At 37.0% G+C, this 14,378-nt stretch overlaps 2 protein-coding genes across 2 annotated transcripts in view; one reads left to right on the top strand and one right to left on the bottom strand.

Annotated features, from left to right (window-relative positions):
- Window positions 1–3,639: 3,639 nt before the first annotated feature.
- On the bottom strand, window positions 3,640–5,926 carry LOC117425527 (forkhead box protein C2-like). Its single transcript, XM_034042502.3, has one exon. It carries the CDS (start codon window positions 5,692–5,694, stop codon window positions 4,273–4,275), a length of 1,422 nt encoding a protein of 473 aa, XP_033898393.1. The 5' UTR covers window positions 5,695–5,926; the 3' UTR covers window positions 3,640–4,272.
- Window positions 5,927–11,265: 5,339 nt separating this feature from the next.
- gan (gigaxonin) overlaps window positions 11,266–14,378 on the top strand; it is a 30,509-nt gene continuing 27,396 nt past the window's right edge. Inside the window, exon 1 of the mRNA XM_034042622.3 lies at window positions 11,266–11,960. Coding sequence (XP_033898513.1) covers window positions 11,779–11,960 — 182 coding nt within the window. The 5' untranslated portion in view covers window positions 11,266–11,778. The remainder of the gene's footprint in view (window positions 11,961–14,378) is intronic.

Raw genomic sequence — 14,378 nt, 5'->3', positions numbered from 1 at the left:
ATGAAACAAGTAAACGAATGTGGCTGCTCTCAAAAAGCTGGGGCAAGATACGTTTGGTTCTGTTGGTGTGTTATATCACGTGACCAGATGAGTAACGAATAAATGTACCAGGCAAAACATTTTCATACCTGTGGTAGGCCTACTAACAACGTAACGTATATGAATAACAATCCTTGTCACCGTGATAATGATGTTATATACTGTGTCATAGAAGTATCTGACTCTAAAATGTCGAGGTTAACTTCCCACTAGGGCACGGACGTATACTCGCAGCTATATGCTTAGCATAGCCACTGCAAGGCAATACAATGTTTGCGTCACTCAAGGAATACAATCCAACCTCTAACCACCAAGTGGCCTATACAACTACTTCTGTCATTTTGTCATTTTTTAAAATATATTTTTATTACATACAATAGATTTTCATAATGTTCTGCCAGGGAGCACGAGACTGGTAAACCCACGCGCCTCAGCCAATACAATAAGTTTTTAAGAAAGAAATACTATGCTAAAAAAAGTAAATGTGGCAATATTTTTCAGTGGTGACATTTTAAAGATAAAAGGCCCAAACCACTATGGAATAATTGTGAAATCCACTTCTGTCACAATATACATGTCTGTGAATGGCAATGCGCTGCATTTTCAAAAACACAGATTGAGTGACTGCTGTATGAAAACTTGACTGGCACTATTACAGTGAAGAAAGGGCTGATTTCCCAGTGTTACAAATAACATGTAAATGTGTGGTGGTTTGAAAATATTTTATCTTTTAACATAAGCTCACTTTTTGTAACGTGTTTGTCTTTCCCAAAACTGGTTCCAATTGAATTTCCAAGCAAATACCTTTATGACCAAAGACCAGACCAGAAATGACACAAACGGGGCTCTGCAGCTTTAAGATTGCTTGCAATAATTCGTTCAGAATGCTGTTGATTTTGAGCCCAGGCGCTTTAACAGAAAATCTGCAAGGGTCCGACCAAATTTCTGTGTGGAAAAATTGAGATTAGATGTAGTATTCGACAATGGAAGCACTCTGAGATGTGGTTAGTGTGTGTGTAAAAGTTACTGGAAAACGAACCTGCTCATTAGCCTATATAACGTCAATACTGGAATTCACTCAACCGCACGGACTTGCGCTGATGTGGACTCACTTCCTTGGTACACGGGAGGAGGAGGCTCTGTTTTACGCAGCCGGGGTTGACACAATTCTGTTGTTTCTGTAAATTTAAAGACGGTCACTAAAATCATGGGACAAATGGTCACTTAATGTGTATGTGTGTGTGTGTGTGCGTGTGTGTGTGCGTGTGTGTGTGTGTGTGTGTATTACTACTACAACTACTAAGACTACTAAAACTAATAATAATAATAATAATAATAATAATAATAATAATAATAATAATAATAATAATAATAATAATAATAATATGTTGTTTTTTTTTTATTGTGAGCTGTAGGCCTACTTTTGTAATAAACTAGGCGTTCTACTGATATTAGATAACGGTAGACTAATATTGGCACAAATGCCATATTTAAAAGATTATAAGCTCTGGTAATATTTTATTTTAAAAATCGTAAGTGAAAGAGTACAAGAAACAGAAAGGTGCGGGTAATTGAAAAGCGCCTGAACGAGATAGCAAGCCTGAATTTAGTCATTCACATGATGCTTGTAAAGGTTGTTGGCATTTGTCTTATTTGTTTTAAACCACGTGGGAAAAAAATGCATGCAAGCCTTTTTTATTATGCACATATCTCCTTGGACCTATTGTGGAGAGGGGGTTAATTGTTTGAAGGGTCTGTAATTCGAGCTAGCTTAATGGATTTGACACAGCTACTACAGAGAGATGCTGACAAAACAAGATCCATAGAGCACTCTCTTTAAATCACACAGTGCTGCTTCTTCGATTCCTGTGCGAGAATATATTTACGAAGTTCATATGGAAGAGTCTGAGTAGAGCGGCGTGTTTTTGGTGCGATTGTAATTTTAGAATTAAGCTATTTATTTTATCGCAGTTGTTTGTTTGCAGATAAACCCAGTAATACAACAATATAATAATATAGCAATTACCCATCTATCGCTCATTATCACAAATAAAAAAAAGCTCATGCTGTATGCACACTTGGCATTCAGAAAGCTATGTTACATTACCTGGACTGTGTTAAACTGGCCCCCTTGTTTTAAAAGATTATTACATTTATGTTCAGTTACACCTGGAAAAAAAAAAAAGGTTTTGTCCATCTATTGCAATTTTTTTTTGGATCGGTTCAAGCAATCCTTGAGTAATACTACCACTTGTTTATAACATTATCTTTAATAATATTTTAGAAATATTTAAAACTCTTTATTTAAGTAGAAAACTGGAAAATTATTTTTCTTTCTTTTTATTGAAGCTTACTGCGAAAAAAAAATGGTCTTCTACCAAACACACACACACACACACACACACACACACACACACACACACACAGGCATACTACCATTCTACAGCATGTATTTCCTTGTTAGACCTTGTTCAGTTGAGTCGTGTATTTTAAAAAGAGTTGACAAATTGACAGATTCTGTCTTGTATTCGGGACCCGCCATAAACATGACTACTTAACTGTGTGTGTGTGTGTGTGTGTGTGTGTGTGTGTGTGTGTGTGTGTGTGTGTGTGTGTGTGTGTGTGTGTGTTTTTTTTTTTTCACATGTATTATTACAAACCATTAGGCTAGTTTACGTAACCCAAAAATATTTACACTATTTCAGTGAAACCAAATACAGGTTTGTACGTTGTATGTTGCCGTCCTCAGAATGTGAACTATAGTAACTTCTAGTTCAGAAACAATATGTGTGTTATTACTATTTGTTCTACCAGTAAACTATAGCGTGCAGCAGTAACATATGTAATCCTAACGTTGTTTTAGTTCTACAATAGGCTACAGAATTTAAAATGACCCAATTGATTTAGCGTTAAACTGAAATATGTTTGTATACTACATTTAAAAGTAATCCAATTTAAATGCCTTCATGTTTAAGTGTAATTAAACTGGTTTGCCTACAACAAATAATGTAACACCAGTTGTTTCAATTTGACTTCTATGTGTACATTTAAAGTGTTTGTAAATGTTTACGGTTAATACAACAACTGTTACAAAATGTCCTGTCACCCAACATTAGGGATAATGTTCACCTCTCTCTCTCTCTCTCTTTCTTTCTCTCTCTCTCTCTCAAAATAATAATAATAATAATAATACACTTAAAACATATCCTTGTTTTTTTATTATTAGTTGTGATTTCTTATATAAACGCATAAGCTAAACTTAGTCTGTACATAATTGTAGAAATAGATCACATATGGGGTTGTTATTCACGATTTTTTTTTTTTCATAATAATTTTCACAAAACGTTTGGGCTCACACAACCCAAAACAAGCAGCAATAATTTGACGGACGCACGGTGCGTCCGACTTTAGTTGCACACACATATATACCTATATATACCTTCTAATAGTTCAAAAAATCAAATTCATTTTAAGCAAAAGAAAAACATTTATTTTCAACGTAAGTACAACGTATGTCAGATACTAATTCAACAAACTGAGGTCAAAAGCAAAAAAATAGTTCGGATAGTGAGACGCAAAGCCAATCCCCCCCCCCCCCCCCCCCCCCCCCAAAAACAAAAAAAAAAACACTCACATATTGTTAAAAAAAAAGGGAAATGATGGATGAAGAAAAGTTTTCCCAAATAAATAAGTTTGGTTCACAAAACCACAAATACAGACTTGAAGAAATAATTTGGATAAAACAAAACAGATTGAATTTTGGCACTTAATGAGTTTGGGTAACAGCTTACCAAAATAATCCAGTGAACTCAACTTTAAATATAATATTAATGGCTCTGTTACTGGACCCATTTAAAGATTCATAGCATTTACAAAAAGACAGGATTTGAAAAAAGAAAGAAAAACAACAGAGAATTTTGAAAGAAAAAAATACAACCTGCACTGTACAATATTGGTCCAAAACTTACTTCTGAGACCTTTTGGCACAGTTGCCTTTCTGCGTAATAAAGTTTTTTTTTTTTTTTTTTTTTTTAAATTTCAAGTAGTTTTTCGTTGTATTAAACACCAAGCACAGGTTGTGCGCGAACATAAAATAAAGTATTTACATTTTCTACACCTAAACTTTGGCCTTGTGTCCATTCGCTGGCAGTTTGCATATCTCCTATGTGTATCTTTAGTTCACGGTTACAGTTTTTAAGATTTCCAATACGATTTTAAAAGAGGTGTCTTTTATCAATATTTAGTGCAGTCATATGCATACGGACTCGTATGGCGGTAAATGGAAGAAGTCGATCTATACGGGATCTGACAGCTTGTGTTGCCGCTCACCTGGTGCTCGCTGAGGGCTGAACTCTCAATGCCGAGTCGGTGTGAGCTGAACATATCCCGAACATTGGGGAAAGTCTGCTGCTGGCTGCTAAAGCTATGTCCCGAAAGATGATTCAGATCGGCTCCGTGATTAAGATACCAAGAAGCTGTCTGTCCGGTGCCACCAGTCTGTTGGTGATGACTGGAAGCAAGGACGCTGTCTTGACTTGCGGCGAGGTTCATAGAGTTTAGCGGCGACGTTGTGCTACTGTGGTGATCTGAGATCGCTTCTTCCAGAGTGGTGGGGACGCACATGGGTCCCGTCCTGTCCCCTGCATACAAGCTCATTGCCCGCATGCTGCACTGGTAGCTAGCGTTAGAGTCCATGCCCTGGCTGCAAGCCTGGCTGTAAATAGACGATTGTGATTGAGGGTAGCTAAGCGAAAGAGAGGGCACCATGCCTGGCCTGCTTGGCGGCGCAGACACCGGGCTCTGGTCTCCTTGAGGGGAAGTTCTTAAGGTCATGATGTTCTCCACGCTGAACCCCGAAAGGCCGTTGTTTGAAGTGTGGTGGTCGGGGATGGAGCTCTCGGTGGACACTGACGGGGTTGATGCCATGCTCCTCGGGCTGTCTTGCATGACGTTACCGCTGTCTGGGCTCATATTTTCCACTTTGGTGATGACAGGTATATCTGGAGATGATGCCTCACTTTTGATCACGACCTTCTTTTCTGAAAGCATTTCTTTCGGCGTGCCGTCGCATTTGGACCCCGGACTCTGGATTTTCGTTTGCTCTTTAATCTGACTGGCCCTGTCCTCCTTCTCCCGACCAGAATCCTTCTTCTTGAATCGCCTCCGTCTTCGGAGAAAGCTGCCGTTTTCGAACATGTTATACGAGTCCGGGTCCAAACTCCAGTAGCTGCCCTTGCCAGGCTTTTTATCATCCCGGGGTACTTTCACAAAGCACTCGTTTAGGGACAAGTTGTGACGTATGCTGTTCTGCCAGCCTTGTTTATTTTCACGGTAGAAAGGGAAGCGATCCATGATAAACTGATAAATTCCATTGAGGGTAATTTTCTTATCAGGCGCATTTTGGATTGCCATGGTGATCAGCGCGATGTAGCTGTAAGGAGGTTTTACCAAGTCCTTGGGTGCTGTCTGTTGATGGTGGTAAGGTCCATATGATCTGGCCATGCCAGCAGCGTACTGGTCGTGACCCGAATATACACTCATCGGGGTGGGCATGCTGCCATAGCTGCCCGCTGTCCTGTAGTAGTTCTGGTCACTCAGGTAAGGAACGACGCCCAAAGTGTTGGGGTCTGACACTGCGTAGCGTGCCTGCATCATTGATGGTTCAAAACAGTGTAAACCAAGTTATAATACTGAATTGGTAATAGAAAAAAGTCTTAAATGCTTGTAGTTGTCCCCCAATATGCGCCTCAGTAATAAACGCAAGTCTGCATCATTTCTTCGCTGATTTTAAACAATGTGTAAACGCACACCACTGAAAAGCTGAAATAATCAACAATAAGCAACGCGAACTGGGTGCCAGCGCGCCTGTAAGTTAAACTCTGGAAAAGATTTGGGAAAGTTTCAAAACTTCTCAGGCGAGTTGCGCTTTTACTCCAGAAGCACCAAAGCCCTCCTCCAAACTGTAGACCAATCAGGATCGAGCTGGAAAACTTCTTGGCCAATGGAATCAGGGGAAGCGTTGCAAACCTTGAGCGCTAGGACCCCAGAATAAGAGCTGATTGTTTTACAGTGTTCAAAAAGTTATGAGGGTATCCAGCTGCACAAAACAAAACGTATTAAAACTTCCATTTAATTTGTTTCGACTGAGGGTGTTTAGCACATATAAATAGTATCTCTAAATGTTATTTTCATTCTGCACCTCTGTACTGTTTCTATTTGATCCTCCACAAAACTATCAGAGAACACTGTCAATTACAAGTAATTCATTCAGCTGGTTTCCATTTTAGTTACTTAAACAACTTTCAAATCAATTACAAGTATTTAACCGCAACATATTAAAAATACATACATGTAACCCAGGGTTACATTTCAAAATATTATGTGATTATCAGAACTGTACTGCAAAATAGTTTTACAATGAAAATCAAAACGCTCTGTGAAGAAATAAACCAAATAGAGTATTATAGCAGTTTTGTAAATGCACATTTGCAACAGCCTAAAAACGATGTTTATACAATGCTATCTCGAGTCGTGTAATTGCGCAGAATTGTAAACGGAATCTGGTCCGTTTAATATATTGATTCGCTTTGTTTTATATGTATTTTGTTAAAGGGAATAAGCTGTCTGCCCCAATAAATGATGTGTGTATTGTAGAAGAGGAGGGTCTTTGTTTATTTATCTTTTTGTTAGGTATAACTTTACCAGATTTCGTTAATTAATGAACCATGCAGAGAGGTGTTACAATCAGCCGCTTAACGCCATTCTGTTACATCGGGTAATCTTTCCCCTTTTAGGAAAGAACGACAAAAGTTTTAACAGTAACCTAAATGAAGTCACACTAATGTTAGAAACATACACGATTATCTTGTTTAATAGTATTCGTTTTATTTCAAATCAAATTAGGTTTCACAAATTTTAAAAAAAAGCGCATAGGTTTTAGTTAAGGGATTTCGATTTGCATAATACAAAACATATATAGGCTATTAACTGTTAGGGAAACTGTTTTGTCTTTTTTTTTTCAAGAGAAAACTTCAAATAAGCCGGAGTGTGTGTATCATTTTAATGTTCTATTTTATTTAGTCTTACTAATGCATGTAGCTTAACTCCTATGGTTTTGGAGAAATTATACATCTTTGTTATTTAAAAAAAAAAGACTGGTACATTATTTTTTATGGCTAAAAAAACATTTGTTAAATACAGCTTACAGGTTAGATATATTCTCTTTGTGTAAGTGCAATTTCTCATGTCCGAGTTTGCTTGTGCCAACTGATTTTATTGTAATTATTTGAACTATTGAGATTAATTACAGGCATACGCGTTTTACTTTTGCAACAAGAAACACATTTTTTTAGACATATATGCCACAACATAAAACACTTTTTTTCTTTTTTTTACCGTTACTTTTGAATGTAATTGTTCACCAAAATTCTAATCATTTTTGGGTTTTAACTGTCCCGATTTTACTATTAACATAACAGTAAAACAAAAGTATAAATTATTCTGATAAATTTATTTGCGTTTATGGTCTACATTTTTTTTTTTTTTAAGATAAAGGTAAATTGTGTATTTAAATGCCCTTTTATTTTAAAACTTTTTTTTAAAAAACTGTCAAATTCGTCATATTGTTTTTAACACATGAACATAGTAGTTTTTTTCAGGACATAACATTTCCTTTTTCTATTAATATAAATATATTGAGAATTCGTGTTGCGGCAAATTTAAACGCTTGATATAGGTCATACCTAATTCGTTTGTATCCACTTGAGTCTCTTTATTTAAAGAAACGTCAAACGTCTGCTCAAAACTGACATCTTCTTATAAACCTAAAACGAAATGCTGCTTCCCGACTCAGTGCTGCTTGTATTTGTATTAATGCCGAGGCGAAAGTCAAAATCAACTGAACGCACACGGATCAGTGGCAACAAAAACATTTCACTTGAGGGGGAAAAAAAGTCCACTAACGTAAAGGAGCGAAAGCGTTTTTTTTTCTTTCTAAATTACACATGTATATATATATTTGTCTTTGTAAAGTTTATACATACAGATATGCCTTCTCAGCAAGACTTTGACCTGCATTAGGGAAGTTGGGCTTTTCTGTACAATTTTTGCAATTTACAAACCAAAGCTTATATTGTTTTGTTGTACATATAGATAGATTTAAATACTTGTTTTAGAAGCTCGGTTCCTTGTTTTGAAGTACATACAGGAACAAAACCCACCATGTACTGCCTCACGTTTAACATTATCTTTACATACAGAATTCAGAACTTTTGAACTTTAGATGCTTACAGTTGTGAAGCAACATGATACTGCAGATTTTGAGAATAACCCATTCTATCCACTCACTTAAAGCAGAGTAAAAGCAGTCTAAAAAAATAAAGATACTCTTTCCATTTATTTTATTGGCAATGCTCCCATCTAGCGCTGAAAAAAAAACACTGAAGGTCTCCTTTTTGCAATGCGTTTTCTTGTGTGTTGCTGCTGCCACCTAGTGGATATTCAAGAAGTTGTCTCTTTTACCTATGTGACGATAACCCAGCTAATAACCCAGTTGATAACCCAACACAGTGTAGAGGAATTTTTAATAATGTGTATGTCATTCAGCGGCTTGCAGCAATTTGGAAACGTTTGGTCATTTATCAAGGAAAAAATATACATAGATTTAATTTATATATTTATTTATTTTTGTGAACAAAACTAAGCATCTGTTTAGTATAGTGTAAGGGCAAGTCAACTCTGTTGAGAAATAATTTGTAAACATGAAGTAAAATGGATTTGTGGGGAGAAAAAAATGTTCTTTTGATTTGGCCAGATGTTCAAATGAGGTGACAGTGAAATAGCTGGTTTGTATTGTAATGGAATGGAATGTGACTCAAAGAATCATAGGAAAAGCTGTGGCAGTATCACCAAGTGTGCTGTCAGTATCACTAATATGGCCAGAAGATTAAACAAAATGGCAGTGAAATCAAACTGGAAACTCATAGAAAACAGCTCTGTACCAAATATTAAGACAATACAAGAGACAGGGCAGCAGTATTCCATCAAACACCTTTAGCATGCCATGTTTACACATTCCTGTAAATATTAATGTACAAGCATTCCAGCAAGCTTTTCCAATTAAATAAACTAAAATATGTTTTATGCCTAATTTCAAAATACCCTTTGTCACAGGAGCTTCTAAATCTGACTGCCTCAGCACAGTGGCTTTTTAAACCCTTCCATGCATTAAATATTGAAAATAGATGAAAAAAAAATAGTTTTCATACATAATAAATATATATTTTCATTAAAAAAAAAGTTATCATTTGCTATATGGGGAAAAATGACATCCTCGTATGAGGTCCTCAACATCTGCGTCTTCCATAGAAGAGAGTTTTTTTTTGTATCCGTCCCCATATGAGGTCGCAATGCATGAAAGGGTTAATTGGGCCCTTAGATTTCAAAGAAAGGGCCAGGATGCAGGGGGTAAGCAGCTCAGTGACTGAAGTAACTGGGACCATAGACCATATAGCTGTATAGGTGAGGAGAAAAGTCACAACAGGATCAAAGATAAGCCTTGAGTTCCGAGCAAGAGACAAGAAACAGAAAGCTACCATCAAAAGGGAGTTGTAGTGCTGACCCCAAAACTGCAATCACTCTTGTACGATACCCATGATCGTACCTAAAGAACATAATTCATTGCTGAACCGAGTATGAAGCCAGTATCGCAAAGTGTTTGGTCTTTATCACCCTGAAGTCACATGACCACAACATGGCAGCTATCCTTGGTCACAGGCTAAAGTGAAAGGGTACAGTTAGATTTTGACTGAGGAGTTTCCATAACAAATAGCAATGACAGCAGTGTACATATAAGCTCCCTACATGGGGTTAATATTTACCTGTATACGTTTGCTACAATGATCCAGAATTCCAAATAGATTTGAAATATGTCTGAAGGTACAACAATTGTGTGCTATGTGATATACAGGCCAGTATTCAGAGAAGTCACTCACATTCACACTTTATTGTACGGCTACACAATTCTAATCATGAAGGGTCATTCCACGCCAGGTTTACTTGGTTCAATCAAACAATTCAGACACATGTTTTACCCACCCCTGGTTTATATTGTTTTAAAAAAGGGTAACCAACCCTGTGGGCAAACTGAAAGAAATTGGATCTCGCAAACCTAGGTGTGTTTTATCATTTCTCCAAATCTGTGATGGTTAATAACATGTGCCTGGTTTTCTTGGAGAAGGGTAACAATCAAGGCTTGAAAATGTGTTTTCTTAAATCTACAGGGATGGAAATAACACTCCTGCTGCACAGCTGCTCGATGCATTCCTGGTTTCACACTGAGTTTAATCAGACACAACTGAGCTTGTTGCCTATACACCGTGGTTAAACAAGCTTGCAGTAAAACCTGGAATGGTGGGTGAAACCGAATTAAGAGTCTTATTTCCATCCCTGATCTAATTAGCATAGAAATATCATACTGAGTGCTCTACTCATAAATTGAATATGGTTTTGGTTCTTGGTTTTAACTATACTTTAATAAACTAACATGCACACATTTCAAAAGCTGTAGATGTTGCTGCTGCTTCCTGGTAATTAATCACGTCCTGTGTCGTAGATCAGATGATCCCCAATTATTTAAATCTAACCTGAAAACATACCATGTGCCCTTCAGACAGGAAAAATAATAGTAACACAAGAAAATTAAGACATTATTATTATTATTATTATTATTATTATTATTATTATTATTATTATTATTTATTTCTTAGCAGACGCCCTTATCCAGGGCGACTTACAATCGCAAGCAAATACAAATACATTCAAGTGTTACAATACAAGTCACACAATTACATTATTTGCGTACCACAGTGACCAGCAGGGCAGCGATATTAAGGTTACTTGTGCAAATAGCCAGAAAAGGATCCTTGGGTCGCCTACCAGATTAGAAAAGTGTCACACTCTCTGAAGTATGGGCAGAAAGCATACTATTATAAAAGCATATGGACAGGGAAGGTTTTTAAATGTTTTTATAACTTGACCATTGTTAACCCTGGCCATTACAGGCAAGTGTGTCTGTTACTTAAAACATTTACAGTTGATGAATAAGCAGCATTTTCTCTTTAAAGAAAATAATAAACTATGCTGATGTTTCTTTTTTGAGAGCAACAATGCCTTACCTAAATTGTATGACGTTGCACTCAGTTGCCACTCTGCTGTTTTGTGATTTGCTACTGAAGCAACACGTTCCTGTTTTCCCCGCCCTCTGCATGTGGAAAGTGAATTGTCTGGGCGCTGGAAAATGACGTTTCCAGGAAACAACGTCGTTCATAATTTGCAAAAGGGAGTAGTATACAGCGCAGTAAGCTTGCCACGGCAAAAGACTGAGAAAGAGATTTTTGACTAATAAATACAAAAAAGTAAAAAGAAAAAAAAAACATAACTTAAAATGCTAACAAGAAACGCAGTTGGAATGGAACGGCATTGTATTTAAATACAGACAATTGCTACGTTGCTGTGGAAACTTTCATTACACATTGGATAAACTTAAAAAAAAACAACAACAACAAAACAAACAAACAAACCTAAAAAACAGGTGACAATTGTTTTTTTTTTAGCTCTGCTTTTTAAACCCCAAAAGGATACAGAAAACAGTAGCTGCACTGTGTCTGTTAACCTTGCCTTTTTTTTTTAATCTTGTATGCATTACCGGGAACGTCTTGCGACTCGGAAAAGTGTGCTGTTATGTCTGATTCGGCTGTGAGCTGTGGTTCGGTAGTCTCGGACCCAAAACATTCGTGCAAGGTGCTCCGGGCCCTCCGTTCATTCCGGGAGGAAAATTGTTTCCAAGATGCGGTACTTGTTCTTGATGGAGAAGAGATTCCGGTCCAGAAAAACATCTTGGCAGCCGCCAGCCCTTACATAAGGTACATATTTATATTGTTATTATTAATGCAATTTCTCCTAAAAGCTGCGTATGTCAATTATTACTCAAATAACGCTTTTGTGGCTAATGATGCTTTCTACAACTAACTATCCTTCCTTCCTGCATATAAAATATGTACTGTGTATCGTTTTGTGGCTTTTTAAGTTTAGGACATTTATAGTACCATATGAATAAGTCAACCACGTTTTTCATGAGTAATATCATCCTGTCTGATCCCAAACTGCAAAATCGCTTTGAAAGAACCGCAGCTGCAAAACATTTTATACTTGCATAATACATACACTAGCACAGGAACAACAGCCTATAGACTGGTAAGTTCTGCTTTTCACTGTACAATACCAGTTTGGACTGAGGTTCAAGTCGGCCGAATTTTGTCTGATGTTTCTGTACCTGCAAAGCAGCTCAGGTGTGAGTCATGTTGAGTGCTGAGTCAGCTGCATGCAATAAAGGACAGCTTCATGTGCAGGCTTGCACATTTGGGATTGTTCTTTTTTTATTTTTTATTTTTTTCACAGTACTAGGGCTTTACACTTGCACTAACCCTGCACCCAGTCCTGGATTTACAGTTTAGTATATTATCTAAACTATTAGGAGCTAGGAGTTTCATGTTAAATACGTCATCGTTATGTATTTACAAACTCCTATTAGTTAAGAGTGAGGTGTGACTTACTCATTTCAATAATATACCTAAACAAAGGACGATCAAGTTTCAAGCACTTTAGTCCATTGGTTGCTGGTCCCTACATTTGTAAATGTCAGGCTACTGTTTCCTGTCTCAGCCACATTAAACAATTCCAGTCCAGTTGCATGACTGTTTTACAGACTGCTCAGGTTTCCCTGCATGCACTCAATAACATCATGCAGATGAGCATCTGCAGCAAGGGTGAGACTTGCCAGTTTGGTATTGATGACCTGTCTAATCTAACAACCATTACATTTTAAATAAAGGGTCTTGAAGGAGTTTGTTCTAATGGCAACTTCTAAGTGGCATCGCAGGGTTTATTAGGCTGCTACACTCAGGGTTAAATATTTTTTTTTGTTTTGTTATCTGTGCAACATTACATCTTGAGTGAATGCCAGGAAAAGTGTTTTTCTTCTTCAATACAGATGGGTTATTTCCTTGGCGGAAATAAAGTTGCCATGCACCCAGTAGAATTTAATAGAGGCAAGATCAGAAATGTAGTCGTACATTTATCCAAACATTGACTAAATCAAAACACAAGGTGTTCAGACTTCCCCTTCTTTTAAATAAGTTCTTATTCATACATACATTAGAGTAAGTGGCTTCAAATGGAAGTTTCTCTTTCTATTTTAGTGTCTGCAGTCATTCAGAATCACTCAGTTATTGCAAAAACAATTAAAAGCAGAGTGAAGCGGTCTACTCTTTGAGCAAATGTCAATATAACTTGATCATGTGTCACATGTTTGGTTTTAAAGTGAGTATCCATTCTTTTAGATTAGGACACAAGTTGATGAGCCATGTAAAAACATTTGTATTTGAGCTACAATAGGTAGCTTATTCTACTTTCTTCTAGTATTATATGACCAAGTAGTGATTAATATGATGACAAATGCACTAATCTGTTAATTGTCACAATTGTACACCCCTTCCTTGGCTTCTTGTCTCATCCTGGACTGGTTTCAAGATTCTCCTCCTAAAACTCATTAGAGCAGACTTGTTCCAGCATGTGTTTTATCTACTGGTTTTACAGCAATCTGCATGTGCAATCTGTTGGGGAATAAAGTTTGAAAGCGGAATAGGTTGAGTGACCAACCTTGTTCTGAAATACAGTTTCACGAGAGGACATAAAAGACCAACTTGGTTCGGGTCTGAAAAACCACAGTTATATTAACTAATGTATTCTTGTTTGAATCGCTTTACCTCATTTTCTGTATCGGTCACCTTCCTCTAAAAGCACCCCTTTTGCCTCAACAGAACTCCTTAAAACATGTTTTATCTTAAAGTATAGCGAGTACACCAGAGCGTAACCAGTAAATATATCGGCAAGAAACCCCACATTGAACAAATTATCTTTCATACAAACACTGCGATGCAGGAGAAATCTCTTTCCCTGCAACACCATGCATGTAAGAAATACCTCATTCGTTCAATATGGGGTTTCTTACAGATTTATTTGATATACCCCAGGGGCAGAGTGTTGCAGGGGGAGCAGGTAAAGTTTACACTCTGGTGTACCTCAGTTGATCTTTGTAAGGTTGTAGCACTTTTTTATTTAAAGTTTTAAGTTTCCCTTTTTCATCTAAAAAGGTTACATGTAAGAAAACGTTTTACACCAAACCGGTATTTGATTTAAACACTGAAAGTATGCTGTAAGGTGCTTGAGGTATTGGTGCTTCATGAATCTAGAATGTTACAATTGAGTGTTAATTAAATTGA

The sequence above is a fragment of the Acipenser ruthenus genome, chromosome 20, assembly GCF_902713425.1.
Source record: "Acipenser ruthenus chromosome 20, fAciRut3.2 maternal haplotype, whole genome shotgun sequence".
NCBI lineage: Eukaryota > Metazoa > Chordata > Actinopteri > Acipenseriformes > Acipenseridae > Acipenser > Acipenser ruthenus.
Note: the sequence above shows the minus strand (reverse complement) of the source record. Positions and strands in the feature narration are given on the sequence as shown.

Bases quoted from the DNA above. Each gene is read 5' to 3' on its own strand.
- LOC117425527 (XM_034042502.3), bottom strand. From the start codon at position 5,694: ATGATGCAGGCACGCTACGCAGTGTCAGACCCCAACACTTTGGGCGTC.